Source organism: Telopea speciosissima, chromosome 5 (genome assembly GCF_018873765.1).
Source record: "Telopea speciosissima isolate NSW1024214 ecotype Mountain lineage chromosome 5, Tspe_v1, whole genome shotgun sequence".
NCBI classification, from domain to species: domain Eukaryota; kingdom Viridiplantae; phylum Streptophyta; class Magnoliopsida; order Proteales; family Proteaceae; genus Telopea; species Telopea speciosissima.
Window position 1 is genome coordinate 7,796,760 of NC_057920.1, and position 17,081 is coordinate 7,813,840.

At 40.0% G+C, this 17,081-nt stretch overlaps 1 protein-coding gene across 1 annotated transcript; it reads right to left on the minus strand.

Annotated features, from left to right (window-relative positions):
- Window positions 1-330: 330 nt before the first annotated feature.
- LOC122661829 (putative pectinesterase 11) lies at window positions 331-3,524 on the minus strand. Its single transcript, XM_043857341.1, has 5 exons — window positions 3,280-3,524; window positions 2,842-3,001; window positions 1,399-1,587; window positions 644-879; window positions 331-523 (listed from the first exon to the last, which is right to left on the minus strand). Exons 1-5 carry the CDS (start codon window positions 3,522-3,524, stop codon window positions 331-333), a joined length of 1,023 nt encoding a protein of 340 aa, XP_043713276.1.
- Between the last annotated feature and the right edge of the window lie 13,557 nt (window positions 3,525-17,081).

Below are 17,081 nucleotides of genomic sequence, written 5' to 3' on the forward strand. Positions count from 1 at the left end.
TCCTTTTTATTCACCAAAAAAATATAGTCACATAGACGTGGACAAGGCAACTGTACATACGGTCCCCAACCAATCAAGAGGAATACGTGATTGTCAAAGACTACACTAACGTAATGAAAAAACTTTGCCCATTCCTATTTCTTAAGCTCAATTAAAAATATTAGAAGGGAAGTAAAGGAGAAGTTGGAAATGCTGGAAGTTCCAATTATTCATATAGACATAAACAAATATAAACCATCTCCTTTTCAAGAGAAACATTAATGAATACAATAATGTGTTTAATAATTAAACAAATAAATAATAAAATTTGCATCCGAGGAGGAAGCTTGACTACTTATTCCCAATGATCCAAGAAGGTCTTCGGAAACGAGTAGGTGCAGGCCTGAGCCACGCTCGGCCACCGATCATGTCTTTAGACAAGAATGGCTTGGCCTCTGCATCTGAGAGCGTTTTCGACCATTTAACTCTTCCTGAAGAAGCCGCTCCTGGTCCGTAACACTTGTACTCTCCATAATAAGCAGTGCTGTACATAGTCACACAATCAAAACAACAAACAGGTTGAGAGCGTGAGATGTCGGGGTTGGGGGTTGAGACTTTAAGAGTGAGAAATCATATAAAGGTGATGGATATGATGTAAGAGTACCTATGTGTGGACGGACGACCCCAATCATCCCATCCTTGAGGCAGTACTGCACTAGACATGAAAGTCATGGCAAACACCACCCTAGAGTAAGACCCCCATGGCCTTCCTAAGACGCAAGTTCCCACTCCTGTGATCTTGCAACCAAGGAATGTGTAGCCGGTGTTCTCTGAGGGTGATTCTCTTCTTTGTGCTGTGATTGCACCTGTTCCTTCCGATGTCGAATGCAGATGGCATTTCTGTATAGGAGCATCAAACCCAGCAACATAAGGCAATTTTATTGTGTCATAGAAAAGAGAGAGAGAGAGAGAGAGAGAGAGAGAGATGTTGGGGTTTGGTTTCTTGTATTTTGTTATGTGTCTAATGGGGCCCACTCTAGTGTATGGGCGTTAGATTGGGCTAGCCGAGTCTGGGATAGATTAAAGTGTTTGATTTAATGTGTTTCATCAGCTCAAGAGCTTTAGCGTCTCAGTCAAAGTATCTAACATATTCAGTGTTATGGATATTTTGATAAATTTCTTGTGTAGGATTTTGTTATAAATGTGTAATGAGGATTCTTTCTCTATAATTCAACCAAAGAGAGATGTGAGGACGAGCGTCTGTAACCCTTTCTCCATTGATAGTGAATCTCATCGTGAACGTAAATCTTTGTGTGCAACAGTGCAACTGTGTGTTGTTTGCGATTTTCATACTTTTCTGTATCATTTTAAGTTTTCATTTTTCTATAAGAGAGAGAGAGAGAGAGAGACAATACTTACTTCGAAGAGAGAAGCTGCATTTCCACAGATGAAGTCAGTGGCACCTTCAATGTAACAGTTGTTGTAATAGTGCCTTCCTGTGTCATCAAGGAGGGTATCCTGATAAGAGATTATTCTGCACATGTAAAATGCTGCTCTGTCTTCTGAAACCCTCAATGCAACTCCTTTGTCGCCCGCCCCAAACGTGTTCTGTAACCATTAATATTCAACCACAACCCATTTGAATCACTCATTTATTGAACATATATAGATTATGAAACATACTTATCTGTACATTTTCCTGGCTGTACTTAGCTAGTACGTACACACCCCAGGGTAGTACAGATTATTCCAAAGCAAATCATGATTAGTGACAATTAAACAGCACAAATATGGCACATAGGTCCCCGAAAGGAAAAATTATCTCCTCAAGTTCCCTGCCGGCCCTAGTTCCCCAGTCCTTCTAATAAGGGGGGTGGACCCCACTCGGGCAGAGTGTTCAGGCAGGGGTAGGGTGGTCATTGCGCCTCCCTTATTAGGGGGACTGGAGAAGTGGGTCGGGCATGGAACTGGAGGGGATAATGACAATCCATTAGGTTTTGGTTATTCAGTTCAATTTTGATTCAGTCCAAGACACCGAATGTAGAAACTAAAATCAAACCAAACCAAGAATCAGAACATATTTTCAAAATTGAATTGATTCAGTTTGGTTTAGTTTCATATTCAATTTAGGTCCTATCACTCACAAAGACATTTCATCAATAAATAATATAGAATTGAGCCTTCAATTACTAACACAAATTGACTTGAATACAATGCACAATCAACATTAGAAAAAATATATATAAGATTCTAGTATCTTGTTTCAGGAAGAATCAAAAAAATTATAGTTCATAGTTAGCGGTGCATATTTAATCACTTGGATTATAAAGATGAATATTCATCAAATGTCCCAAATTTGCCTGTGCTTTATGCCTTTATATATCTTTGAAAATTCAAATGATTTTTTACTTTCTAGTCAAGATCCCCTCCCTAGTGGGCAACAACCTAACCCCATCTCACACCATTCATGTGGTGTGGGGACCACACCCCATTGATGGTGTAAGATGGAGAGGGGTAGTTACCCGCAGGGGAGAGGAGCCTGATTTCTTTCTTTCACCATAGTCAAACAAGTTGTAAATAGGTTTGTTCCATATAAAATTTTCCTTTGTGCATAAGTGGTTTTTAGAGTACTTTTGGTGGCAGCCCACAAACCCTAATTCTAAATTGCTAATACAATTTAGAGAAAATTTGATTCACCAAATTGAACCAAAAAAAAAAAATCCTTGTTTTGAAATCAAAAGCTAACTAATTCTTCTTTAGTTTGATTCAGCCCAATTTTAAATGGCCGGTTTCGATTTTCAATTTTGGTTCCAAATTGACCCCCCTTACCCAAAAGTATCAGGTTACATTAGTTCTAAGTACCTGTATTGTGAGATATCGGGCCACAAAGTCAGTAGCCAATACAGACAGTGTAGGACACTCAAATATATTGCCATGGTCACTCCCTGTTATTATTGTGGTACTCGCCTTCGACCCACTCAATGTTATGAAAGGCTTATCTGCTGGAACCACTACTTTTTCTCTGCAAATATCACAATATATACATTAAATACTATAAAAAGAATAAATTAGCTCTAATTTTGCTTCTTTTAAATTGTTAAGATTTGATTTATTCTTATTATCGGGAAAGAGAGAGGTGTTAGGGATTTGGGTAGAACTTATTCTTAAAACCTAGCTATTAAGGAGAGGGTGCCCAAGTACCTATAAATCTCTACATCAGACTACTTACATGCAATGTGAAATTATTACTTTCGCCTTCCACATGGAACCCCAACAAGAGAGATAGAGAGAAAGAGATACCTGTATGTCCCCGGCTTAATCCATATGAAGACGTTATCGACGTTATTTGATGGGATGGCATCAATAGCATCTTGTATCTTCTTAAAATCACCATTTCCTGATTGATCAACCTTAACAAGAAGTGCAGTAGACCAATCTGTGGAAACTGCATGAGTAGTAGCTATGAGAGAAGAAGAAGAAGAAGCCATGGCAACAAAGAGAAGAATGCAAGCAAGAGTTTGAATCCCTATTGTTGCACCACCCATGTGTATTTGTACCATCTTTTGTCTCGATGGTAGTGCAGAAAATTAGAAAAAACTACTTTATTAAATTTTGATTAGATGGGAGAGAATGCAGGGGAGGGAAGGGAAGGTAAGCTATACCCTAGCACATCAACAACACATGAAATGAAAGAAAGAAACACAGAGAACGAGAAAGTTGAGACCTTATTATATGGCCACCTCGCACAAGGTCAACCCTAATTTTAAAAGAAGATAACCAGGTGGTGACTTCTTAGCTACTGTAAGCAATACTTGAATTGGATTCTTGATCAAAATGTTCATAGTTAGAGAAGTTCAATTTAGGAAGAAAGACTTTTAGAACTCCTTACTTGTTTTATGAGTTAATGATGAGGAAACCGTTGGATTGGATGAATAGAGACTTTGTTGGGAAATTATGGCTTAGTAAACTCTCATCGCGTAAGCGCATAATGTGGCATGGATTTTGGTTTTTGGAAGCTGTAATGACACTTTCTCTATAGCCATCAAAGCATTGTACGTAAGGTTGTAGTGGATGGATTGACAATTATGGAAAAGACGCGGCGAAGTGCCATGGCTTCATTACGTACAATTGTGAACCTCTGATAAGGGTGGTTGTCTTTTTTCCTATATTCCCCAGACGAGTCAAATTAGGGTTACACGTGGTGGTAAGGGAAATTAAAGGGAAAGGATGTGAAAAATTTTCAAGCTTAGAGAAGAAATTTTTGTAATATTCATTATTACAAAAATAGTAGAGATATAGGTTGGGGAAGAAAAAAAGGTAGAGGTAGGTTGGGGGGGATCATTATCGTCTCCTGTTTCCTGACCGGTATAGTGGTCCAGTTCCTCTCATAGGGGGCAAGAAATGACGACCTAACCCCTTGCCCGAATACACTGTCCGAGGGAGGTTAAAACGTCATTTTTGCCTCCCTATGAGAGGAATTGGACCACTGTACTGTCAGGGAATAGGATAGAAAAAAAATTTGGCCGGGGGTGGGGGCGATATAGGGTAGTGATGGGGGTGGGGAAGAAGGGTAGCAGAGATTGGAGATAAGGGGGGGGGGATAAGAATCATTGAGGTGAGAGATGGGGCGGGACAGGGGAGTGAGGAGTTGCATAATGGAAGAGGAAGATGAATAATGTCATTTATTAGTTTACAAGAAGAAGAATAAATAGTTAGGTTATATCAAGGATCGATTTGAAAATTAAAAACAAAAACTATTAATTTGATTAGTGTTATCTTGGTTTAGATACCTCAAACACAATATGGGAAACGTTAAACACATTTTTGCCACAATTTCACAAAATGTTAGGTACCTTAGATGTCATTTACAGTTAGTTAATATTAAGACTTCATTTATTTCCAGGTCAAAAACAAGTAAAAGGAAACAAGAAGTAAAATCCTATATTTTTGTATTGCTTTTCCTTTCTTTGCTGCTTAGTCCAAATCTTGTGTGCACCCTTTTTTTAGTGGATAGCCTTGGATTTTGCCATATTTTGCCACTTGAGCAAAGGATTTTAGGTTCTACTTGTCTATAAAATTTGATCCCATCCAACATTCCACATGGCAGATATTATGTGTCAACCCGATAAACCTCTCTTAGTATGGGCTGATCAGATAGCATTTGTCCATTTATTAATCTTTCTTGATCTATGGTGGAAAAAGGCATAAATCCGTTCTATTTTTCTTTTTCAAGCAAGAGAATGCTGCATGGTCGCATGGCCCTGCACCAACACGAGACCAATGATAGCATGTGTGCAAGCATCATGAGGGCGGGATTTTCGTCTTTCCATGGGATGGGGCTGTCATTTTGTGCGATAAGGTCCACCCGACCAGGTAGCGTTCTATTTCCCTTTTCTTAAAGTCTTTTTTATTGTATATTGTTATAATTTTCAACACTCTATGTGGATGCCTTCAGATATATTTTTAGACCAGCTGGCAAATGACATCAATTAGTAGTAAGTACCTTGTGAGTTTGTTTCTAGTCACCACTAATTTAGTAAATTTTAACCCAAAAGCATATACCACATGCTCAATTCACGAGCCACAATGATCGATCCACAAGGCTATATCTATCCAATGATTGGAATTATCACAGTAAACTTTCATAAATGAATTGTCACGAATAAAAAAAGTTAAGGGAAAAAAGATTCTATTTGAGAGTGTGGCTCCTAAACTCAGACACTGGATGAGGCAAAATGACCGCTCTACCCTCATAAAAGGTGAAAATCTTAATCTTGCTAATGCTTCCGCAAATACTCCCATTGGCCTCTCCATTGGTGTAAGGCCATGCTCCGGACAGAAAACTCTTCACAAAAATTTAATACATGATGGATTTTGCGATTGAGATGATATAAGAAATTTGAACGTGGGTAATTAATTCTAGGGTGGCCTATTTGATTGTGTAGGATAAATAAATTACAAAAAAAAAAGTCCTGCATGTGCCAATATCCATAGAAAGGTTTTTTTCTTCTTCTTTTCTTTTTTGGGTATGATTTTGTTTATTTGATACATAAATAAAATGTAGAATATGTCATAAAATGTTGGGGAAAAGGTTCTTTCAGCTGTGGAGTATCAAGGGTATGCTAGGTCCTACAAGGAGGGTAGACAAGGATGCATTGGGGGCTAGACAGGGACTCCCAATTAAGGGACCAGCAAGGGGCCCCACTAGGCCACACTTATTACTACACTCCTATACTATACTACTGCAATTTCAAGAAAGTTGGGGGTAGGAGGACTGAGATTGGAGCGCCGAGCTGGGGAAATTCCTCTCATCAATTAATGAACTAGGTGAAATTTTTGGTCTATTGACTGACTGAATCACGGATCTTTATCCCTTCAATTTGCCTATCCCTCAATTTCTTCAATTCTATCTAATAGGAGGGCAAAAATGACCACTCTACCCCCTGCCCGAACACATCGCCCAGAGTGGGGTCCACCTCCATTATCTGTCAAAATATTGAACTACCATATCTAGTATCTAGAAGCAGAAGGGAGACGGTCCTGGGTCCTAATACACCATCCTAATACACCAACTATTATCCAGGTTTGAGAGAGACGCCCTCCAACACAAACTACTCCAACAATAAAGGTGGGGGGTGTATCTGTGGGTACCAGAGAGAGAGAGAGAGAGAGAGAGTTGCGTATGTTGATGGTTGGTTAGTGGCTTGTGGTCCAAGAATCAAATGGTTGAATTGAATTTGAATGCTTTGCTTCAACTACATGTGGCTGCCCCTTATTTTAGCACCTAAAGTGTTTCAAATATTTATATATTTTGTGTGAATTGAGACTTGGAAAATACTCCTACTTAAATTGCCTTGTAATTCTCTGATTACCTAACCAAAGTGTTAGGGTGTGTTTGGTATGCATTTTTGGAATGCATTTTAGGTCGATTTTGCATTCTTGAACGATAAAAACAGTTGCATATCAACTACTGCCTTAGTACCAGCTCACCTTGAAAAGTTGATCAAGAGTTGAAGAGTGAACCTGACTCGACCTCTCGAGGCCCACCATGGTTGCTCACTCATCAAAGAGGGGCCATTGGATCAGTGATCCGTTTTCAATGGTTTCGAATGCATAATCTTCTTTTTTTCTTTTTCTTTTTTTTAACTTTTTTGTAATTACAAAAGAAGAAAAGTTTGATGGTCAAGTTGTTAATATTTTAGATGAGGCTGTCTCACAAATTGGCACTAAGAGGCCCATGGGCTTGGCCACAGCCTAGTGCTTTTCCGGGCTGGGATTTTTAGCTCACGGGTCATTCTAGGGAGCCTGCAACTGTAAAACACTTGCACACCTAATAAGTCTAATATCATCAAGCTAACCAAAAGTTGTTTAGCCATCTAAAAGCTATTTAAGAAAATGGAAGGTGTAATTATGTAAGGACCGACTTTTCCTTCATCTATGACGAAGAAAGAATCTTTTCAACCACAGGAGAAAGAGTATTTTAGACATTCGCCAATAGAAGGCGGGAGTTATTGATGTACTCACTGTTCTAGGAGTCAAATCATATCATCGAAACACCATGGATCAAGAGATTTTCTCTTCGCCGGTTTACCCTAAATGACGAAAAACTTTCGCCAATATGTATTATGATTATGATTTGTTTGTCACTGACTCCCTGTCTATTTATCAAAGTTCCTTAGCATTTTGACATGTTTAGTACTCATACTTAGACCTTTTGTTCTTTCTTCTCATCTTTTCCTTGTAGTCCATACTTTGATCATATCCAATCTTTTGAGAAATTTATAAGTGATCTATCATTATTAAGTTGTTTAGAAGAACCCATGAAGAAACTAAAAGACAAGAACAACTAGTACAATAAGATAAAAGAAAGTAAAAGCATGAACAACAAGGACAACAACCACCAACAAGAAAGCCTCTAAAAGGTAATGATTCTTTTTTCCATTGCTTGCTTAATCATGGATTTCATATCTACAAGCAAAAAAATATATGAATCATTAGATCTTCTTTACTTTTTAAATTGTCAGTCCACTTTATATCTTTACAGTATAATGATGATACAAAAGATTTGGTCTGCAACAAATTATAAGGAAAAACCTAACTTTAAGAACTCCAAGTCTTAATATGTTATTTAAATTTTTTTGGGGGATGATGGGGAGATTCTAGACTTGATGAGGGTAAAGTGGTCGCTAACTCGAAATCTCTTGGGGGCTAAGCTCTACTGCACTAACCTCAAGTCAGTCACACTAGTAGTTGTCGTCGTCCTAACATTTTATTTAAAGGTTGAATTTTAACTATAAGTTGGGCATTGAAGAACTTGCTAGAATTAGTGTTGTTTCTATTCATTATGATTCTCAAGCACTTGTTCGATAACTTGTTGACAAATCTATTCAACTGGTGAGGGATGTTTCTGTTGTCATTAATGACATCCAATCTGCAATAATTTCTTGGGGAAGCGTGGTCCCTGTGCACATGCAAAAGCATCTTAGAGGTAGGATTTCCGCATTTCATAGGGGTGGGGTAGTCATTTTGCCCCCCACTGTATCTAGGCATGGACAGTATACTCCCCCTCAAAGTTTTGTTTGTAGAGAGGTTAACTCTCATGATCATGGTTTAGCTTGGTGAGCCTTAGGCTATCAAAGGTTAGGTTTTTTAGTCTTCTTTTCCAGGATAGCTCATCCCTATTGAAAAAAAAAAAAAAAAAATCCCCTTGTTGATGAATAAAATTTCACCCCATGAGCGGGTTTGCACAAGAAAAAAATCAATATTATTGTTGCAGTTATCCACTAGATAATTACGAAAATATAAGTTTCATAAGAGTTGATTCACTTCCTTGTAACTGATAGAACCATCCTTATTCCAGCAACTTCCTGGTTACTAATTAGTTTTCGGACCGAGTTTCCCTCCACCCATAGTGAATGGGATCTCATTCACCTAGGGGCGGGACAGGGCAGGAATGGGAATTGGAAGGATATTTTGGAACATACTAAAACCCTAGAATGGTGGTTGAACTGTTCTCTTATTATTAATTTTTTTTGGTAGATAGCAGGGCTATTCATTCACGCGTGCCCAACGCCAACAGAAAAACAGGATACATTAAAAGATACGAAAAAATGATAGGTAGCATGACAAATAGGTAGTTTGGGTATACAGAACCCAGAACCACTGAGCGGAAAGCGACCCGGTCTCGCATGCCATAGACTGAGCCATCCAGAGAAGGGGATGGCTAAAAGCCATTTCCTTATGAAAAGAACTGTTGACACAGCAACCGATAAGCGCATGCACTTTCGTGCCAATAGAAAGGACCCCATAAGTGCTGCAAAGATCAGTGCCATCATGCCCACAGAGCCGGCACTCTGCCGCGCTGAGAGGAGCTTCGATGAACGATGATAAGGCCACCAAGTCTGCATGGCGGGAGGGGCTTTGGAGCTGGCCATGACCATGGCGACATCAATGCCAGAACTAGCATAACCTGCAAAACAACAAACAAAAAAAGAAAAAGAAAAGGAAATGGGTGATGGGGGGCAGGGGGGCTGGAAAAGGGAAGGGGGAGGGGAAATGGGCCGGAAAAATGGGAGGGGGAGGGGGTAGTGGTGATGAGAGTGGAGGAGGAGGCCGTGGCGGTGAGAAAATGTGAAATGGGCAGGGGTACGTTTAGGGCTAAGCCGTGGTGGGTGCGGACAGAGAGGGCGATGACGTGGAGGATGGGGGTGTCAGTGAGAGTGAGGGAGGTGGCGCTGAGGGCAATGGCGAGGGGGATGGGAGCAGTGAGGGCAGTGGCGTGGAGGATGTGAACAGTGAGGGCGATGGCGTGGAGGATGGAGGCAGTGAGGAGGGGGGCGTCGGTGAGGGCGATGAAGGTGGCGGTGAGAGGGGTGGGGGTGAGAGAGGTGGTGGTGGGCGAGGTGGAGGATCGTCGGCGGCGGCGTTGGCTTCGACAGCTTCGTCGACGACACCCAGGATCATGGCTGATGGACTGATGAACCTCACAAGGAGGAGACACGCCACTGGGACAGAGAGCTTACACGCCATAGGGGCGGAGAGAAGACACGCCAACAGGGGCAGAAGGGGTGCAAGTGGCGGCGAGGGAGGTTGCAGGGCTCATAGCGATTAGGGTTTCTCTTTCAACCCCTCGAATTTATCAGACATGAGAAAAGTAGCATGGGGGAGAGATTTTTAACTGTCCTCTATGGTTGGAAGGAAACTTTAACCTAAGAACTTTTATCTCATCATATTTTTATCTTAATTCACATGTACATTAATGCCTTGATGAAGTCTTCACCATTTACCTTTGTCGCTTCACGGTAGACGTGACATTTAGTAGTTCCCATATTGTTGGTACAACGACAAAACGATTATAATTAAAACTAGTACTACTGAGCGATGATCGATCCTTCTCAGTTGTGGTTGCAGCATTGATTTCCTGGTTTTGTTTCTGCTTTCTACAGTTCTACTGATATTATTATTATTGGGACCAAATCCCATTTTGTTAAACTGTCATATTCCCAATCGTTTTCATGACAAAAACTTTAAGAAACAGGTTTAACATGCTCCAGCTACATAGATTGGATCCATGGTTTTAGTGTACGGTATTGGATTGGGTATTGGTCATCCTTTAAAATTGATACGGTATCGATACAGATTGACCTATCGGACAAGTTTACCTCTGGTTTTCTTTAAAAATTGAAAATTTTTTTTTTTAATGATTTTACTCCTTGTCCGTTCCGTTTCACCGATACAGAGATATTGGTCACCTTCAAAACCGTACAGTATCGTGTGATCTAATACCGATACCTCAAATCATGATCAGATCCTAATCTGATGGATAAGATAAAAGATCTGACTCCTATGTACCTATCAGGGTTTGGTTGATTTTGAAGACTTTTGACTGCTTCTTTAATTGAGTAGTAGATTATCTATTACACAAAAAAAAGGGTAAATTATTTGTACACCCCCTGTACTTTGACACCCCCAATGTTTGAAACTATTACTTGAAGCCCTATGAAACCTGACGGTGTTAGTCTACCATTAGTGATTGAATAAAAAAATTCATTTTGCCCTTACGAGTTATTCAACCAAAACTTATGAAGTTAAATTAACCAACTTACCCCTTAAACATTTTAACCTAAAAAAAACCCAAATCGAATTTCAAAATAAGTGTGTGGGAAGTTCCTTCTACGGACATGTAGGAACTGAGTTCCCTTAGATGTTAAATTATAATTCTAAATAGGAAAAATGTTCTCTAAGTTGCTAGGAGAGGTTATTTAGGAACCTCTCTCTCAAAATAAGGCAATATGAGCTTAAAAATAGTGAATGTAGTTTTGGTCCATTTTTGCCTCACATTAAAGTATCAAGCCAAAGAGAAGGAAAATCCTTTGACCGCAGACTTCAGATCAGTAGGAGAGAGTATCATGCAATAGGGGGACTAGGGAGGGTATTTTTTGACTTCATCTAATAGGGAGATGTTTTAGTACCTTAGAATGATGGCTGAACCCTTTCCGCTCGGTGAAAGAAAACTTTCTCCCACATTGAATATAAAGTGTGCCAATAAAATGTGAAGTTTATTTATGGGCCCAAGAAAAATATCCCTCAATACTAGGTATTTAGCTCGTCTCTAGGGAGCCTGGCATGCCCAGGGTGCTGTCAGTCGTTGGGCTATGCCGCACACATCCCTAGGCGTGCACCAAAATGTATACGGCACAGCTCAACTGTTGGATGTCCCTTGACAGCATCCTGGGCGCTGGGCTCCCTGAAGACGATCTTGATCCCCAATACTAGGGGTTGCTTCAGACTCTTCCGAGTTTTCTCTTTCAGGCTTTACTAGGGTGGCCTCCATCTACTACTGGCCGGTGGAATAGTGAGGCATTTCCTAGTGGTCCATTTCAAGTCATTGGAAGAGAGGACAGAGTGACAGACCTTTCCACCATTAAAAGATGTTCTGCGTTCCTTTTTATTATGTCATTCTTTATGATTCGATGGTTTCGGGTAATCTTATACTGAAATCGATATGTATATCTTTTATGCATTTTTAATGGAATTGATTATGAATACTCCGAACTATCACTATCTCCTATTCTCCTCTCTTTGTTTATCTATGGGTATGACAACCACAATTATTTCTTCCATTATATGAGAAGGAAAGTAAGGGTTGTATAAGTTTTGAAATGATCAATGCAATAGCATTAAAATGTGATACTTTTTGGTCCCCAGGAAATATTCCCAATTTTGTAAAATATAGTAACTATAGATTGGTATCAGGGTCATTTTTCTTTTTTGGGTAAAAGTTTAAGGGTCATTGGCTAGCATAGATGATGCTTACATATAAATTTAAACAAGGGAAATTCTCTTACAAATGCCTTACAAAAAATTATTCTTATCAGAAAAAAACTTTTTATTTAATTTTTGGGACAGGGTTTCTCATGACATCGATGAGTAGGGGAATCTCTCATGCTATATAATGACGGCACAGAGAATGATATCATCTACATGAAACTTACATGGTCAGGTCAAGAGAGAGAAAATAATAATAAAACGCATATGAGAACGAGCTCTTAAGCCTATGTTTGGAAGCCAAGAAAAGAAAAGAAATGATAGCATTTTTGTAATTTTGGATTTTGGAGATATAGATGAACTTGGGATTCGTAGATATAAATTCTGGAATAAGAATTTTGTTCGGAAGTGTGAGCTATGGTAGTGCTCCCATGTGTCTATCTCTCTCCTCTCCATGTGAAAAAACACCTCTATCCACTTATTTTGAGGAATGCTGGCGTAGACTGCGTTCCCAGACAGAGAATCACTTTCCATAAATCCTTTATGAGAGAAAGAACACCACCTGGTTGTGCCAGACACGCCACCCCTTACACCGTAACATAGGGACACAAGAAATGATCGTTGCACCCTTGGTATTTTCGAGGTTCTAAAGGATGTCGTGGCCATTTTGCATGCCCTTTGTCAGGGCGCATGGGTACCATGTGTTGCACGACTCGGTGGCGTTCTCTTTCTCATCTGTTTATTATGAGTCTTTAAGATGTTTTTCTAAATGAATAAAGGGTAAAGTACACGTACCCCCCCTAGAATGCACCCAATATTCCTCATACCCCCCCTAAGCAGCTCAATATTCCACGTACCACCCCTCAATATTCTACGTACCGCCCTTGGTTTGCACCCCAAATGCCAGATAGGTCGAATCCGTTAAATTCCACCGTTAGATGACAATATTTTGACCATTTTACCCTTTGCTTCATTTTCTTAAATCTGAAAAGACTTAAATACTCTCACTTATTTGTTGCCCAAACCTAATCGAAAATGACCAATTTACCCTTTGTTTTATTTTCATAAATGAAAAGACCTAAGTACCCTCACTTATGTATTACCCTAACCTAAGTTGAAAATACTATTTTACCCCTAAACATTTGTTCCTAAAAACCAACCCAATCTAACCTTTGAGGAAACGAAAGCTTGGGAGGAACTGCTGCTCCGGCAAGGCGTCCATTAGTGGTGGTCCGGCGGCTTCCTTTCTTCTCCGGCTACGATCTTTCTTCTCCGACTTCCATTAAGTCAATAGTCTTGTGGTTGTTTCACTTCTGCTTTGCCAAATGGACCCATTAAAATGAGAAGGAAGGCAAAGCAGAAGAGGCCACACAAGTAAACTACATACGGTTGTGCTCACTTGGGCAGTCAGGGATATTATGAAACAGGGGAGGGGTCCTCAAAAAACAGAGAAAGGAAGGAAATGATGAGATCAGAGAGCTCTTGCACTGGCCGAAAGATCCTTGGTTATGCTTGCCTTTAAACTGAAGCACAAAATAAAGGCTGCAACAATACAGCATAATACAGAACTATTTTGTATACAAAGAACCGTATTCCAACCCACTAACATCATTAAAATTCTACCCATGAAATAGTTCGCCTTCCCTGCTCATGCCATGCCATGCCATCCTTGTGTAAAAGCTAAAAGAGAATGGTTATACAGACAGTACAGAGACAATGGCCAAGAAGTCCAGATGATCATTATAAACAATAAACTCTTCTCTCCTCTCTATATCTTCTTGCTCTCAATCAAAAGAAAGTAAGGAATTGAAGTGAGATATAGAAGTATGAATGCCAATGAAAACTAATATCTGCCAATTTAAACTAACGTTTCTGTATACTAGAGTAGACAGCCTCACTGATGAAGTTTAAACTTATCAAAAAAAAAAATTTGCAGAACCTGGCTTGAGATCCAGCTCGTTTTAGGGTTCGAAAACCCCAATTCGAAAACCCTTTTGATTAGGGTTCGATTAAATTCAGGCTGCAACATCCCATTGTTTTAATTGCTGCAACATCCCATTGTAGAGTTGCTTACTTATTTTAGGTTCAACAACGAAATCAGAAGAAGGGGAAGAAGTCGAAGCAGAAGAAGAGACAGAGATCGTTCAAAGAAGAAAGAGCTTAGAAGAAGTAGAAGAAGGAGAAGCTGAGAAGAGTTATCTTGGTTAGATCGTAGCCGGAGAAGAAAGGAAGTCGCCGGAGCACCACTAATGGACGCCTTGCCGGAGCAGCAGTTCCTCCCAAGCTTTCGTTTCCTCAAAGGTTAGATTGGGTTGGTTTTTAGGAACAAATGTTTAGGGGTAAAATAGTCTTTTTGATTTAGGTTAGGGTAATACATAAGTGAGGGTACTTAGGTCTTTTCATTTATGAAAATAAAACAAAGGGTAAATTGGTCATTTTCAATTAGGTTTGGGCAACAAATAAGTGAGGGTATTTAAGTCTTTTCAGATTTAAGAAAATGAAGCAAAGGGTAAAATGGTCAAAATATTGTCATCTAACGGTGGAATTTAACGAATTGGACCTATCTGGTATTTGGGGTGTAAACCAGGGGTGGTACATGAAATATTGAGCCGCTTAAGGGGATACGAGGAATATTGGATGCATTCTAGGGAGGTACGTGTACTTTACCCATGAATAAAAGGGAAAAAATTCTTTGTTCGGGAGTGTGGCCTAGGTCCTACGCCAGCACTCCCAAGGCCATGAGTTTATCTCTCTCCTTCCCATATGAAAAGACACTTTTCCCCCCTTGTTTTAAAGAGAAGAGAGATAGACACATGGGCCTAGGGGTGCAAGTTTGGCCTTGGTAGCCCAAACCCGCCCTGGCCCGCCTTGAGCCCGAACAGGGCCTGGGCTGAGATATTTGGCCTTGAGGGCAGGTTAGGGCTGGAAATTTTTGACCTTGAGTCTGGGTCGGGTCGGGTTAGGGTTGAGGTATCGGGCTAAGCTTGGCTCGGCCCAGCCCGCCCCTAATTTAAGTTGTACTATAAAATATATATTGAAATAATATATACATTATAAACTTTAAACATCACCCACATTTTTTTTTTATATAATATATTATATATGAAGACATTAAGTGATATAATATATTTTATTATAGTATTATTTTATATAAAATTGATAATGTTTTCCCCGGTCCATTCCAGTCCATGCATTTCTTTCTCCCTCCCCAAGATTAGGACCAATCAGGGTCAACCCGGCCGGCCCTGAGGGCGGGTCAGGGTTAGATTTTTCTGGCCCTGAGTCAGGGTCGGGTCGGGCCTGGGCTCAGCTATAGGGACTTAGGGTTGGGCTAGGTTCTATAAAACCCGGCCCCAACCAGACCCTGTTGCAGCCCTACACGGGCCTGTACAAAAAATTGTTTTCTTAATTTTACTGCTTCCCTAAATAAAATTAGGAAAACATATTTTTTTTTCTTTCTTGGCATCCAAATATAGCATAAATAAATGATCATAATCATCATTCCACGTGGCAAAATATAATGGGTTTATAGAGAATGAAATGAAACAATGTGTATCGATTAAATGTACCAACTGGACAAAAAATGACGTGGGCAATAGATACAAAATTCAGAATGCCAATTAAGCTGCCACTCTACCAAAAAATAAAAAATAAAAAAAAGCTGCCACATGGCAGACAATGTGGTCAGTCTTTATTAACTTCAACTCCTGTCCCTAGTCGAGTCCTACTCCCTCGACTCCCAAAGGCACATTTACGGTTTTACCCACCCTTGTTATAATCGCAGTTTTCCTCTACACTTGCTTCTTTAGTGTCAATGGCTTCTTCGTCTGCTACAGCGGGACGTGCTCTTCTCTCTCTCTCTCTCTCTCTCTCTCTTTCTGAACAGAAATGAAGGTTAGGAATCTCTGAACCTCTGGCCTGATGGATGGATGAGTTGGAAGACTATGAGTTTCAATCCAGAAAAACCTCAAAAGCTCTTTTCTCAGGCGACGGAGCTCGCTCATCTAAGGTTCTTCATCTCTGATCCATTCTCAAAAGCGACACCTTTCCCAACCACATGAGCTTTCAGAAAAGAAGGAGAAAAAGGAGTGAAAAAGCTGTCAGTGAAAAAGAGCCAAAGCGTTGCAGATAACGTTTATAGTTTTTATTTCCTTTTTCTTCATCAATCACTATCGCAGTCTTATTCTCTTTTTCTCCCCCTTCTCCTTCTCTTGCTCTCCTAGAACGAGTGTTTTTAAAACTATTTTTCATCAAAAATTTCATTAGAAAAAGGAGTTTTTTTTTTCTGCGAAGCTTACTAGGAATGCAGAAGAAATCGGAAATCCCTTGGGGGAATGGGAATCTCTAAGATCAAGCTGCCACGGTGGCGAAGGAATTGTTAAGAAAAAGACAGAAATGAACGAAAATCGATGAATTTCAGTTTTTAAACTGAATTTTTCTTAATCTTAATTTTTAAAAAATGGTAGGAAAAGGAGGAGCTGAATACGTGTTAAGAGGGAGCAGTTTAAGAGGGGAAGAAGAGGTTGGGATCCGAGTAAAGGTCTTGGTGCAGTGACTGCAGCTGTGGGGAACTGTGTTGCTGGCGGTGGTGGTGGTGGTGGTGGTGGTAGTGGTAGTGGTAGTGGCGGTTAGCTGAGGAAGAATTGGGACTGCTTAGGGTTTCGAAATAAAGGAACAAAAGCGTAGCGGAGGACACGGTCGGCCTTCTTGAGTTTCGGTCTTGTTTCTCCGATCTGCAACTTTTTTTATTTCAGGAATCCGAAGCTTGAATACTTCGATCTATCTTCTCTGATCTTCAACTTTCAAGTTATCCTGTAGTTCCAAGCTTTCTTGCT